Source organism: Propithecus coquereli, unplaced genomic scaffold (assembly GCF_000956105.1).
Source record: "Propithecus coquereli isolate 6110/MARCELLA unplaced genomic scaffold, Pcoq_1.0 Scaffold11, whole genome shotgun sequence".
NCBI lineage: Eukaryota > Metazoa > Chordata > Mammalia > Primates > Indriidae > Propithecus > Propithecus coquereli.
Window position 1 is genome coordinate 3,194,506 of NW_012134969.1, and position 15,042 is coordinate 3,209,547.

A 15,042-nucleotide genomic window follows, 5' to 3' on the forward strand; every position below is an offset into this window, starting at 1 on the left:
CCACGCTCTGCCTTTCCACGTGCATTTCCCAGCCGAGGAAACGGGGTCGCGGAGGTTTAGGCCGGAAGCAGCGCAGCTCCCTCCGAAGGGCAAACTTTGCAGATCTGGTGACGCCAAACTCACTTCTGTGGGTCAGGTTGTCAGGGCGCGCGGTGAGAGCCGCGGGTAAATATTTGGGGCTGTAACCCGGGCTCCTGCGACTCGTCGCCGCTGCGGTTCCCCGGCGGGCGCGTGGCGAGGGCGGTGCCTCGGGGACAGGGGCGTCCCCGGAGGGCGGCGGGGACAGACCCGGCGGCTCCGGCTCCAGCGGCCCCGCCCCGGTCCCGCCTCCGCCCCCGCCCCGGCCCCCGCCCGCGGCTATAAGTCGGTGGGGCTGGCGAAAGAGCGGGCGCGCGGACCGTGCGGGGAGCGGCGAGGCGAGGGCATCGGGGCGGAGGGACAGGCAGGGCGGGAGCGCGCGGCAGAGCGAGCCCCGGCAGCGGCCCGAGCGCCAGCGCACGCACGGTCCCCGGCCGCACCTCGCGGACCCTCCGCACGCGCCCGGCCCAGCGCAGCCGCCTCATGAAGCCGCCCGCCGCGCAGGGCAGCCCCGCGGCCGCCGCGGCCGCAGGTGAGTGCGGGTTCCCGGGGGCCCCGTAAAGCCCCGGCACTGAAGGTGGGGGGCGAAAGAAGAGGGGTCCCGGGCCGTCCCTTTACACCCGCCGCCCTTCCGTCCTCACCCGCGGCACCCTGCCCCGGGTCCATCTCCCTCCCGCCGCCGGGCTGGGCGACACGTAACGGGCGATCCTGACTCAGTCTTCCCACCGCCGCCAGGTCGCGCGCGCCCACGGGGGCACGGGCGTGGGGACAAGTACCCGACAGCGTGTGGGAAAGAGTTTGTGTCGATGAGCTGGGGAACCGTAGGCTCGGCGGAGGCTTAGTTTCCTTCCGAGTAAATGCGCTTGATCACAGAACGCGCTTCGGCGGGCGGGTGAGAGGAGGATTGAAAGACGGACAGCACTGCGTGGCTGTCACTTGGCAAACGCGCAGTGAATGTCAGCTATCCTCAGGAATGGTGGCAGCCCTTCCTGGCCCCAGGGAGAGATGGCCACCCCCGACCCCCATCAGCTGAGCCCACCGTCCCTGTTCCCAGCTCCGGCCTTGGACTCGGCAGCCGCCGAGGACCTGTCGGACGCGCTGTGCGAGTTCGACGCGGTGCTGGCAGACTTCGCGTCGCCCTTCCACGAGCGCCACTTCCACTACGAGGAGCACCTGGAGCGCATGAAGCGGCGCAGCAGCGCCAGCGTCAGCGACAGCAGCGGCTTCAGCGACTCGGAGAGTAAGTGTGGCCCCGCGCTGGGAGGGTGCCCGGGACCCCCGGCTCCCAGTACCTGGCCCACTGAGGCCGCAGTCTCAATTTGGTTGTCTGTAAACTGAGGGATGGGCTCCAGGAGCCAAGCCCTAAAGCTCAACGCGGTGGGCCGAGCGGTGGTGGGCCCCTGAGGCTGGTCACGGGAAGGCCGTTGGAGGGCAAGTGCCTGCAGGTGTGTCGTGAGGCAGGAGGGTTTGAGCAGTTTGTCCCGACTCAGCCAGATGGGACTCCTTGAACCCGAGCCAGGCTTTTCCAGTTTCTCCGCCTCTCCGCCTGTCCCTTCTCAGCATAACTTTGCAGAGCATGTGGGGCAAGTGCCACTGGAATGGGAGGGTGCGGTGGGGACATGGAAGGGCACAGCACGGAAATATTTGTGAAACCAGGAAAGGTTTCATAAGCTGCTGTTCTTGGGATATTCGAAATTTCTTCTTGCACTTTCTCCTGGTCCTGAGCTCCCAGACTTGTTGCATGCAGTTTTGCAAGAATCTCTGGCACTGTTGAGCTCAAGTATTTTAGAAAGTGTCGCTCTTGCAGCCACATCCACCACCCGGACTGGAGGGGGAGCCAGAGAGCAGATGGGCATGGGTGCTTCCTGGTGACCTTTCTCATGGGGGAGACTTCCCCACGGCCTCTTTGTCCTAAACAGCTTTGTGGAAAAAAAAAAAAAAATTGAGAGAGGAGCTCAAATGTCCTGGAAGGATTATGGATACCTGTTTAGGTGTCAAACAGCAAATCTGGTGACCTTTTAATATTACATGAGTGTTGTTTTTCAAAGTGAATTTTAAACTCTTCTGTGATATTCTTCAGGTTTTAATCCCTAAATGGGTTACAAGCATGAATATCAACCCCTTTGCTCTCCTTGACCCTGGAAGTAAAAGTAATGGCCTTTCCTTGTGGTTCTCTTGTTTTGGAATCTGGAGCTTTCCTTGTTACTGGGCAAAGACTCAGTGGTACACTTGAGCACTAGCTGTCCTCCTGGAAAGGGATAAAGGCCGTCGCCACCCTGGTCATGGTTTGAGTCAGAAGCCTGAGTTCCAGCTCCAGTTTCCTTGGCAGCACTGCCAGAGGTTTAGACCAAGCTGCAGCTTTAGAGGTGAAAGGGGATGGAAGAGTGTGCTCTTAATTTTCCATTTAGAATTTTTGGAGTTTGTTGCTAATGATCAGGCCACTCATTTCCAATTTCAAAGGGAAGTCTTAAAATTTTTGAAAATGTGTCTCAAAACCTGTGGCCAAACTTATATATGTTTTCTTCTACTGGGGCATGGAGCAAGTTATTCATCAAACCCAAATTCTCTCTCCCATGGAAAAGAAAGCTGGGACAGTCTGTCACTGCTGCTCTGTGGCATAGAACAGCTCCTTTCTAAGTCCCAGCCTTGCTCAGCTAGAATACAGTCTGAACTTGCCCATTCATGGCTGAGTGCAGCTTCCACTGGGTGGGATTTCAGATCTAGGATCTGTTTTCAGGGGGCTCAAAGAGAATGCCCTAGAAACACATTCTTAACAGTTTGAGGGGAAGATATTTGGGATAGAGTTTGCAGTTTTTCTTAGGGTATATGTGTGTATTTTGCTTTCTGCTTTTGTTGTTAGCTGTTAAACTAACCCTTGGTTTGGTGGTTAGGGAAGTCATGGGGAGGGAATAAAGAAGGCTCGGATGACATTTGTCTTTGCTTTAAATGTGTAGTTCATCCCCTGCAAGACTGGTTAGAAATAGTCTTGGCAGGAGCTGTGTGTATCTAAATAGTAATTTCTTAAGAAAGTATAATAATATGTGCATCTTAATTGCTGTCAAGAACTGAGCATAGACAGTTGTTGTACTCATTTATCTGTTTAATACTGTTCTGTGGAAGAGAATGCTTGAGAGAGGTAGATCCTAGAGCCTACTGAAATTTAGCTCACCAAAAGGGAGACACACCAGGATAATGGTAATAACAGCAGCTTGCTTTCACCAAGGTGTTATTATCTAGTAGCTCTTACCATTAGTGATCCCTTTGCTGTTCTTAGAATGTGTGATCTCATGTGATCTCTACCACAGTCCTAAAAGGGAAGCACTGTTATCTCCATTCTTCTGATAAAATAGCAAAACCACATGGTCTTTCTCTCTAAGGCTTGGCTTTATCACCATGGAGGGTTGGCTAGAATGGGAACCAGGGGAATAGACTGAAGTCCCATTGAGCCCAGATCACCTGCCGATTTATCAGTGATGGTTGTTTTTGAAGGTGTCTCTTTGAGGGGCCATCATGTGGAAGGGTCAGTGGAGCCCAGGCTGAACCCTTGTAAAGGCCCTGCGTGATGAGTAAGCCAAAGTTTCTCTAGCTGCAAAATTGGAAGGATGCTATCTAATCATGAGATTAGAAACATTCATAAGCTCGTGATTAGGAAGAAGATATTTGCTCTGTTTCATGCTTTCAGAAAAACATTAAAATGCACACACCAGCTGTATCACACAGATCAGATACATTGGAGCCAGTGTCTTGCATGAAAATGTTACATATGAAACTATAAACCAATGTTTCTTGGGCTTTTGCTTTTATAGCTCTGTCTGAAAGTACACCAATCTTGCAAGGTAGATCAAAACAGTAATTCTGTTCTTTGAAGAACACTTCTTTTTCTTATTATATTTAAAAAAAAAATAGATTGCTTGCATCCAAAGGAAAAAATAAACATTTCTTCTACCCAAAGAAGCCAGTAACTTAGGAAAGAAAAGCAGATATTTAAAAAGGAAATATTACTTGCTATTCCCTCTTCCAGGGAGGCCTCCTAAGACAGGAAGAGGACCAAAATAACACTTGCAGCATAACTTCACACGAGAGGCGGGAGTCAAATGGTAGTTGATCGAAATGAGCCTGTTCCTGTCCCATAGACTTGGGTTCTAACGGGAAACGTAAAGCACTTCAGTGGGAGTCATTTTAACTTCAGCAGTAAAAGGGCAATGCAATTAGGAGTTAGGGCAGTGTTTTTCAAACTTGATCAGGAGAGGTGCTTTGGAAATTGTGAATATCCTTGGTTTGAATTTATGTTTGAAAACATAGCTTCTTTTTGGAATTTTCAAAACTGCAAAAGTACACCTCATGATTTCTCACATTTAATGAAATTTTAACTCAATATATTCCAAATTTTAACCAGTGTATTAATTTGTTTCCACAGGTTGACTTTATAAGAAGTTTATAATGTTGACTTAAGTTTCAAAAGTGATGTGAACTTATATCTTTGATGTGTTGGGGTTTCACATACATTTTTCCTTTGAGGGGGGAAGTGTTTTGCTACTTGATAGAAAAGGTCTGGGTCTACTGTGTGTGCTAGAGCTGTTAGGATATTGTAGGACCAGGTTAGGGAAGGAGGAACTGTTTGGCCTAGACTATTTGGGCCTGGCTCTGGGAGAGGGGACCTTATGGGCCCTGAGGGGACTAGCATGACAGATGGCTGATGTGGTTGGGGAGCTGCTGAGACTAGAACCTGAACTTGTTCAAGCCATGAGAGGATAAGGCCAGTTAGGAGCCCTCAGGATGCCCTGGTACTGTGTTAGGGATTCCAGGTGGGTGACAGGTCTCACTCTGATCCCTGGCAAGGTGTCTAGAGGGATGGAACAGTCGCAGAAGAGGAGCTGGGACAACAGTAGAGAAATAGAGAAAAGGGGCTCTTTTTAATTCTATGCTACTTTAGTGAGGCTCTCAGAGTTTAGATTTTGAGGAGGAGAATTCTACACTTCCCAACCCCCCCAGCCATTCCCTGTGGCAAAAGGGAGAGAGGTCCAAGGCTTTCTCTTTCTCCGTTAATTACTATGGTTTGCTTGCTGTAAACGTGTGGGATTGTTCTATATTTTCAGGCGCTCTGGGCACGGTTTACTCTCTGTGGTTTTACTTCCCTCTAGAGTAGCACATTGACATGTGCTAACCCTAAATTACCTTTCTCCCAACTCCCCAGACTGAAAAAACACACCTACCTTTTCAACAACCCTTTGTTTTCACAGCATAGTTTCTCAAGCTCCGTTAGTGCTCCTAAAGTTAGATGGTTGTATATTTAATATGTTTTTATTTCTTTCAATGGTGTCTTAGAAAATGTGATCCTACAATTTGAGGTTCCTGGCTTCAGTACACTAAGTGGACTTACCTAGGACATTTCTAAGGGGGATTTGCGATGGGACTTTGGAGCTGATTGAAGTAGAAGTTGTAGGTCCTAAAATGTCCAGCCCTACCCCCTGCCAAGGCTCCCCAAATCATCACCGTTATTAGTCCCTTGAGCCCCTATTAATAGCAGCACCTGCTGCCCGGGTGGGGTGATAATACGTTAATATGCTATCAGCCAGTGACACATTGCTGTCATTTCATCAGACTAGCTGCCTGTTATTTTGCAAGGAATACAATTCAGCAGAGTGAAAAGAACAGGAAGTCAGGCCTTGCTCACCTTTTAATCTACCTCAACGCTTTGCATGTGAGATTTTCTTCATTCTAAGTTCCTAAAAGTCCATGGAAAGAAATTTTATTGGGGAAGGAGTAAAGAGAGGTCTAAAGCTTGGGGTACCTGTATGCTGGGGGTTTGTCCTTGGGAGGTTTGTTTTGGGAGGCATCTAAAGGGAAACTTAGGAATTTTGCTACTTTCTGAAGAAGAGAAAGAAGCCTGAGCCCAGAATCCTGATTCTTGGCCGGGCGCGGTGGCTCACGCCTGTAATCCTAGCTCTCTGAGAGGCCGAGGCGGGCGGATTGTTTGAGCTCAGGAGTTCGAAACCAGCCTGAGCAAGAGCGAGACACCCCGTCTCTACTAAAAATAGAAAGAAATTAATTGGACAACTAAAAACATGTAGAAAAAAACTAGCTGGGCATGGTGGCGCATGCCTATAGTCCCAGCTACTCCGGAGGCTGAGGCAGGGGGATCGCTTGAGCCCAGGAGTTTGAGGTTGCTGTGAGCTAGGATGACGCCACGGCACTCTAGCCTGGGCAGCAGAGTGAGACTCTGTCTCAAAAAAAAAAAAAAAAAAGAATCCTGATTCTCTTTATTCTCCACGATGACCTTTTTCCTCCTGGGCATGCTAGTGTCCATTTTGGCGGGAACTTTAGAATAAAAATCATTAAAACCACAGGCATCGTGCAAGGAGTGCCTAGGTTATTATTCTCCTCTTGCCAAGGAAGAAACGGAGCGACTTGTACAGGGTCATACAGTTTGCATGTGGCCTCTCTTGCTGCACTCCTGACAGTGGCGTAGCTTTGGGACTCTTGAGGTTGCTGTTTTCATCTTTTCCATGAATGGCAGGTAGAATATCACCACAGCAGCCAAACTGTTGGCAGGTTTGGCTCAAGGATGCTGGCGGTTCATTTCCTCTTTGATGGTTGAAGGGTGAACATTTCAGAAGCTGGAATCGGGTCTGCCCCAGACTTGCACCTCATGGAAAGAGAGTGGAATCCCATGTGGCAATGAGCCGGGTGTGGGCTGGTGCGCGCGTGCGCTTGCGTATGTGTGCATGTGTGTGTGTGTGTGTGTGTGTGTGTGCGTGTGTGTGTGTGTGTGTGGTTGGTTAGGGCGGGGCGGAGGCGGGGAGAGGGGAAGTGAGCATATGCTGTGCTGACGTGCCTCCGTGCACATATGTTTATATATAAATACATATTTGCAACGACCATGTTTTTCCCTCTCGTTCCCGCATTGTGGGAGTAGCCGTCAGTCTGTCTATATATTTTCTGAGTCTGAGAAAAATACTAGGATCAAGAAAGCGTTTAGCATGTAGGCCGGGCTCTAAAGGATCAGAGGGAAGCCCAGGCGATATCCCAGAACTATGGCTGGTTCTCTACAGAGCCTCCCCAAATTACTCAAGTTACCTTGAGTTTTTCTTGAAACTTCACTGGATTCCTTTTTTCCTACCATCCCCTTTTGCAATGGCCATTTCCATGTCTGGATTGTTCCTTTCCCCAAAACCCAGTAGTGTTTGGTCTACTTGCCTGTAAGGTGAGCATACTGTGGTGCTCCCCCCACACCCCCAAAGGATGTGTGTATGTGGATGTAAACTTGCTGGAGAGTCGGGGCAGAACAGAGATGAAGTCCAAGGCCAGGAAAGGCCTGTGGTACATGCAGGGTGGGGTGGAGTGAGGGGTGGCATTGAAACTCGCTCTCCAGTGCCGGCTGCTTCTGGGAGATAGAGACCAGAGGTGTGGCTCCCGAGATCTGGGCCAGCTAGTCTCCAGGCCAGGGTTGGGGACAAAGCTCTCGGGTGCCCTTCAGAGCCGAAGATAATGTGCCAAGGGCATCGTATCACTGCCTTCTGGCTTGGGAGTCTGGGCACGAGGTCTGCCTCTCCAGGACCCTGTGTGGTTTTCTTGCCCCTAAATCTCGCCTCATCTTCTCCCCACAAGTTCCTCAAGCTGTTTGTGGCGATTCTCCTGACTGTTGCGCGGTGGCAAACAGTGATGCTGCCCCGTGGGTCTGCAATGGGCATGACACTTTCCTGTGTGCAGGGGAGAGGCTTTCCCTCGGGAAGACCCAGCCTGCTCCTCTGGAGGCGGCTCAGCGGGCAAACCAAGCAGAAGGCTTCGCAAGCTGAGTTCCCCAGTGAACAAGTGCCCTGAGAAATTGTAACAGGAGTGCCACAAAAAAGTGTCACATGGTCAAGAACTCTTGGGAACTAAGACTAAACTGGTTTTTTGGTTTTGTTTTGTTTTGTTTTACCCACAAGTCTTCCCATGGGAATACACATGGGAATGACCAGGAGTGTTTGGTGTTTCTCAAATATCGTTGATCACACAGCTCTTATTTTCAAAGGACCAGTATTTTGAGGCACATAGTTTTGGGGAAGTGTGGGAATAAGGTTCGGTGTTTGAATCTCAGTAGGTATTCATCAAAACCCTGAAATGACTGTGGTCCTCTTAGGTGAGCTGGGCTGGACCTCGGAAGCAAGAAAAGATTGCGAGTGTTGGTCACAGGGATCTTTGGGGCATATTTGGAAAAGTGGGCAAGATGGATGTGTAGGCCAGGAAGATAAGATGGCAGCCGGGCCGCCTGGTCAGGAGAGGGAGGTGGGGAAGGCAGCCCAGGGAGGCACCCGAGACGTCATAGCAGCCTTGTAGGGACGAAGCTGAATTCTCTTGGGACCAGAAACCTCCGCTTCTGAAAATGCTGATTCTTTTGATACTGAGCTTATCTTTTGTAACTTAGGAAAGTTCATTTTGAGTTAAGGGGACTAAAGAGAGATGCTTTTGTCCCCTCCTGAGCTGGAGGTCATTGGCTGAAAGAGAAAGGATCCCAAGGAGAAGGAGGGGCGGGTGGGCCCCATTATTCCCCTGCCCTCTCGCACCTGAAGAGCTTTTCCAGGGCTCACCTGTGCCACAGCCTTGGCTGGCTTTGTGTTTTGTTCTAACCAGGAAGGCTGTGCCCTCATTGGCCACATCCTGCTTCCGCTGTCTGCTCTGCCAGCATCTCCTGTCTGTGTCACAGCTGCACAGCGGTGCTGGCTGTGGGCTGGTTTCCTTCCTCTTGGCAGGACGTAGAGAATCTCAGAACTTCAGAGCTGGAAGGGACTTTAAGGATTACTCAGTCCATCTTCCCATTTTGTTGACAGATAAGCCCAGAGATACTGTCTTGTTCAAGGGCACCTATGTACTTAGTAGCTGAGCTGGTTCCCTTGACTCCCAGCCCAGTCCTGCTTCAGGGACCTCACCCTGTTGTCACTCAGGTCAGAGGGAGCCACGAAGTCACTCCAAGTGTCTGTAATAGATGAACCTCCAGGAGAAGGAACCTCGTTGACCTTCTAGCTTATCCCCGGAGTGCAAACTCTTAGGAAAACCTCTCTTGAGCAGGAAGAGAAGATTATTAACTCACGGGACACCTTATGTTTGTATTTTGGGGATTCAGAGGACAGGAGGGCCATTTTTCACATAAAATGATTCTTTTTGTCTAAAACTCCCCCGCTCCCCATACCCCACCAACCAGCCAAGCATTGGCTTAGCTGTCGGTGAGACACCTGGTCAGTTGGCGCTTGTGGTCTGGTCTCGGTGATCCTGTCACACCCTTCTTTTTGTAGGGAAGCAGAGACCTCTGGTGTACTCGGTTGAAGACACACGCTTACACACACACACACTCGCTACTGTCTCAAATCATTTTGGGGTATAAATATGAAATCTGGAAATCAACCTGTTTTCTTTACTATAGATTTGCAACTTTTGCTTCTTTTGGAGACAAACTGTTGGTCGTCAATAGACCATAGAGTGATGAGTCTCTAGTCTAATGAATACTATGTCTAAAAAGTGTATTTTCTTTCCCGAAAGGTGCAGATTCACTTTATAGGAACAGCTTCAGCTTCAGTGATGAAAAACTGAATTCTCCAACAGACTCTACCCCAGCTCTGCTCACTCCCACTGTCACTCCTCGGAAAGGTAAGCTCATTAGCTGGGGTGTGAGTTTTTTCTTTTTTATTCCCCTCCTCTTCTCAGTCCCTTCTCTCTCCCCCTAACCAATCTTTCCCAAATGTGCAAAACAGACAGATAAGACTAATATCTCAGTACAGTAGGGGGTGGGATGGAATTTGTTATTTCTCAGGATTTTGATCAGAGTGAAAACAAAACCAGGTAATTTAGGGCAGAAACCTGAATTCACAGTGAGAGAGGAAACTTGTAGATTCCAGCCTAGTCTCTGTCCCCGTGGTGTGACCAAGAGTACAAATGACAGTGCTTCTTAGGAGTCTCCTACCAGACTGATTGGTTCTAGAATTTAAAACTCGGCAGTTCACCTTTGCAAAAAGTAGGATTGTTTTTATTGCGTTAACTATTTAACCAATGCTTTCCGATGACCAATTCAGCAATTAAATGGCGTGGTCGTTATGAGACAAGTGATGATCTAACATGATTCGAAATAGCAGCTCCAGCCTGTCTCTACTGTGATATTAATAGACCTAAAAAGTTTTTAAAGATGCGTGAGCAGTTTCTTATTTATTGGAACTGGTAAAGTGTCTCCAGCTAGAGAGCTGAATGTTCTCTTGTATTGGACAAGTGCCCTTTTGAAAACAAAAGGAGTTTTTTTCCTTACAAAAAGTTATACTTGCCGAAAATAGTTGCAGAATGCCATAAAAATGGAACATAGTTAAAAAGAAATATGATGGTTCCATCTCTTTCCTCACCCTGGCAATAAGACAGAACTTCTCGCTTTTTTCAAAAGAGACATTTTAAAATTCCCTTCTTGGCACAGCCACGTTAGCAGGCACTGGGGATCCTGCCACTCTCCGGGCCCCAGTCTGTAATGGATCTGTTGAATTCAGAGGCAGAGACGTCTAGAAAGTGGCTTAAAACGTGCCCAGTTTGTTACCTGATCCTCAAGATGTAGGAATTAAAGAGGGGAAAAAGCCCCTGGCGGCAAATTGACTTGAAAACTGAGAACAATGAGCCATTTGTAGCTAGCAGGGGTTAATTAATGAAACTATCCAGTGACGCATTTCAGGAAAGGCAGGAATGATGAACTCTACTGAAAAAAGTAAGATAGGCAGAAAAACGATCCATCTCAGGCTATAGAGAGAACAAAGTCAGGGTGAGGACTTGTTACCTTGTCCCGGGCCCAGCAGCCTCATGTGGCCTTCCCTGTACCATTTTGACAAGAAGCAGTCGCCCTTCATTCGTTTCACACTGGAGGGACTCTGCGGGCTGCAGTATTGCCCTGGGGTGATAGCACAAGAAAGAACATGCCAGAAAGCACGTGCGGCAGGCGTTACAGAATCTGGGTGTGTGTTCCGCACGGTGCTGGGCTCACCGAGTAACTCTGACTGATAACTCAAATCCTGCACAATCAAAAAACCAAAACTCTTTATCTTCCCTTCCTGCCGCTCACTCTCCCCCAAACTTTTAAGACAATGAAGGAAGATTCTTCTTCCGGTTGTGGGGGGAGGGAGGGGTGGCGGGAGAAGGAGGTGATGAACTAACAAAGGAAGAAACGTTGAGTCCAGTCTCCAGAATCAGTTTCTGAGTTTTCCGGAACTAGACATTGGAGCAGACACATAGCGTTGGTTCAGGACACTCTTTAGCAGTCTCTGAAGGTAAAGAGATAGATGTAAAATGGAAATAATCCATTGCCTAGTTCTGGAAATTCCATAATCCTGGAAAACATAGGGTCATCAACTGTCTTTGACATAGAAACTGAACTCTCTCTCTCCTATTTCACAGCCAAATTAGGAGACACAAAAGAGCTAGAAGACTTCATTGCTGATCTTGACAGAACATTAGCAAGTGAGTACATGCCTGGTATTAAAAAAAATCAAACAGAAAACTAACCAACACATCTGAAAAAGAGCCGTAATGCTAACCAGCTTGCCTGGGGGCAGACAGTTTCATCATAAGTCTCCTCTAGGTTTAGAAACAGGACCCTAGTGGCTTGGAAAGAAAGTCTGAGGATAAGCTTGCATTAAAGTAGACCATGTGCCTTTCCAAACAGTGAGAACAGGTCACCAGCAAACAATGGTGCTTTGTTTGAGAAATGGAGAGTGAGCAAGATTGGAGTTTTACCATCACGATGGCCTGCAGGCTTTGCAGAAAAGAAATGAGCTGATGAACCACACAAGCATTACTCCGGAGGGTTCCGCCTCATGGGCCAGGGTAATTTTCCCAGGTTAGATCCAGGGGCTTGGCGAGGTCTGACCTCTAAGAGAGAATTGGCTTGCGGGGGAGACCTTGTAACCAAAGACCTATGCCGATTACTAAACGGCCTGGATTAAGTAAGCTATATTTGCTTCCCATTTGGGAATGACATTAATGGTAACCCATTTTGTGTGACCAAAAATGTTGGGAACTGAAGACATCAGATTATAACTGCAAAGGGGGTCTAGAGGAAAGGGGCCTTTGTAATATATATACATGCTCTATTTCAAAAGGACAACATTGCAAGAGCCCAGAGGACCACCTTGAGCTTCTGGGATAGAAGTCCCAGCAACTCTACTCTTGTTGAGCCACAGAGTGGGCCAGGAGAATTTCATCCCAGCCCTTTAATTTTTCAGTGAAAGGGTTGATTTTCTGTAAGAAGTATTTTATGCTATACTTTGCTAAAGAGCCAGGTAAACTCTGAAAAATTAGATCTAAAGCTGGTTATTTAACAATAACTCTGCTCTTAACACTCTATCAGACAAACCTAAATATCAGATAGAAAGTCTTTGTGTTATCTCTATTGACCTGAAGATTTCATTGCCCCCTTCCCTACATGCTGCACCATCCTACATCAGAAGACCAACGCCCGTTTTGACGGAGATTATGATAATAACAGCACGATTTGTATTAGACCCATGTAACAAGCCTGTGTAATTTATGGAAATCACAGCGGGCCGCCCCACCGTTCCAGTTCGTCAGACACACATTACGTGGGAGGTCTGGCATTAAGTTTGGTGCTTTGATGCATGTCTGAGATGGTGTGATGTGGTTAAGCATGGGAATTGTGAGCTGCTGTGAATGGATAACCATAACTATCTCCCATTTACAGGTATGTGAAATGAGGAGTTTTGGGTGAAGCTTCAGAAAGCTCCAAGGACCTGGTAAAATCGGCTACTAGAATTTGCTGCCACAGGGGACAGCGATGTGTGCTCACCTTATGATCAGCCCTTGAGCCTATCTCTGGGCAATTTAAACAGTGAAACTGACTTTGTTTACCTGCTTGCAGCACATTAGAACAGATGATCCATGCTAATGTTATATTTTCTCTGAAAACATAGCTTTCCTGTAATTTAAAGTGCTTCTATGAAAATATTTGTAAGTAATTATATATAGTTGGAAATAGTCAATATGCTTTTCCCATTATAATATATTTTTGTATACAAATAAAATTTGAACTGGAGTCTGTATTTTATAAGCTTCCTTTTCTTTTTCTTTATTTCTTTCGACACATTTCCATTCAAATGATATTCTTGTGGGAATATCAGGCATCTTGATTCCTTAGCAGAGACCCTGGGTGTTGCCTGATTGCAGCAGACAAGAGAATGGGAAACTTAAGGAGGTGTTCCACTGCGCTCCAGAGGGACATGATGGCAGGTGGCTACTGGGAAGTTTTAATTGGAGGATTGTGGTTTTGCTGGAAGTTAGACTTCCCTTCTGTCTCTGCCCTCCTTTGCAAATCTTGGCACCTTTGTAGGTGGCATGGACTCTTTCTTTGAAGGGGAAATAACAGTTGTACTTAAAATCTAGGACTTAAATTTATGAGGGAAAGTTGGAGCCTCTGGAAGATTTAAAAATGTGGTGCTTTTGTAAGATCCGTGCACTGAGGAAGACTGGATGGTGTTGGCCTTGACGGAACGTCCAGGTGACTTCAGGTTCGAGGCTTTCAGCAGGTGTGCTTTGCACATAGAAGCCACACTTGCCTCTGTGGGGGCCGAGGAGAGGCACAAAAACAGAAGAGTTCCTAATTTTCTTATCTGTGCTCTTCTATCCTTGAAACTTCCTCTAAAATAAGCAGGCGTACTTTATAAGCAGAATTAAATTATTTAAAAGCTCTAATCCCTGTATACCTAAAGGACATACATTGAAAATATGACTACCATGAGGCCAGGCGCGGTGGCTCACGCCTGTAATCCTAGCACTCTGGGAGGCCGAGGCGGGTGGATCGCTCAAGGTCAGGAGTTAGAGACCAGCCTGAGCGAGAGCGAGACCCCGTCTCTACTAAAAATAGAAATTAATCGGACAACTAAAAATATATAGAAAAAATTAGCCGGGCATGGTGGCGCGTGCCTGTAGTCCCAGCTACTCGGGAGGCTGAGGCAGTAGGATCACTTGAGCCCAGGAGTTTGAGGTTGCAGTGAGCTATGATGATGTCACTGCACTGTAGCCCAGGCCACAGAGCAAGACCCTGTCTCACGAAAAAAATTTTTTTTATGAAGTCAATTTTTTGTTGTTGCTTGTGCTTTCAGTGTCATATCTAAGAAACCATTCTCTAATCCAAGATCACAAAGAGTTACCCCTATGTTTTCTTTTAAGAGTTTTATATTTTTAGCTTTTACATTTAGGTCTTTGATGCACTTTGTGTTAATTTTTGTATATAGTTTGAGATAGGGGTCCAACTTGATTCTTTTGCATGCGAATATCCAATTGTCATAGTACTATTTGTTCAGAAGACTATTTTTTCCCTATTGAATTGTGTTGGTACCCTGTTGAAAATCAATTAACTATAAATATATGGGTTTATTTATAGATTCTCAATTCTATTCCATTGATCTATATATCTATCCTTGTTCCAATACCACAGAGTCTTGATTTCTATAGCTTTGTAATAAGTTTGAAATTGAAAAGTGTGAGTCTTTCAACTTTATTCATCTTTTGCAAGATATTTTGGCTGTTCTGGGTCCTTTGCATTTCCATATAAATTTAAATATCAGCTTGTTAATTTCTGCAAAAAGAGCAGATGGGATTTTTACAGGGATGGCATTGAATTTATAGATCAGTTTTGGGAATATTGCCATCTTAACAGCATTAATTTAGGTCTCCTTTCATTTCTTTCAAGTGTGTTTTGTAGGTTTTTTAAAAAAAAAAATCCTTAGAGACAGGATCTTGCTCTGTCACCTAGGCTGGAGTGTAGTGGCATGATCATAGCTCACTGTAATCTCAAACTCCTGGGCTCAAGTGATCTTTCCACCTCACCCTCCTGAGTAGCTGGGACTGCAGGTACGCACCACCAGACGTGGCTACTTTTTAAAATTTTTTGTAGAAACAGAGTCCTGCTATGTTTCCCAGGCTGGTCTGGAACTCCTAGCCTCAAGC

General features: G+C 47.1%; 1 protein-coding gene across 1 annotated transcript; it reads left to right on the top strand.

The window, feature by feature from the left end:
- Nucleotides 1-467: 467 nt before the first annotated feature.
- RGCC (regulator of cell cycle) lies at nt 468-13,129 on the top strand. The gene is made up of 5 exons (XM_012649248.1): nt 468-610; nt 1,133-1,318; nt 9,595-9,702; nt 11,476-11,538; nt 12,779-13,129. Exons 1-5 carry the CDS (start codon nt 562-564, stop codon nt 12,784-12,786), a joined length of 414 nt encoding a protein of 137 aa, XP_012504702.1. The 5' UTR covers nt 468-561; the 3' UTR covers nt 12,787-13,129.
- Nucleotides 13,130-15,042: the final 1,913 nt, after the last annotated feature.

What these genes read in the sequence shown, in the direction of transcription:
- RGCC (XM_012649248.1), top strand. Translation starts at nt 562, where the DNA reads ATGAAGCCGCCCGCCGCGCAGGGCAGCCCCGCGGCCGCCGCGGCCGCA. An exon ending in CGCGGCCGCCGCGGCCGCAG is followed by an intron (nt 611 to 1,132) that starts GTGAGTGCGGGT and finishes CCCTGTTCCCAG; the next exon opens with CTCCGGCCTTGGACTCGGCA. An exon ending in CACTGTCACTCCTCGGAAAG is followed by an intron (nt 9,703 to 11,475) that starts GTAAGCTCATTA and finishes CCTATTTCACAG; the next exon opens with CCAAATTAGGAGACACAAAA.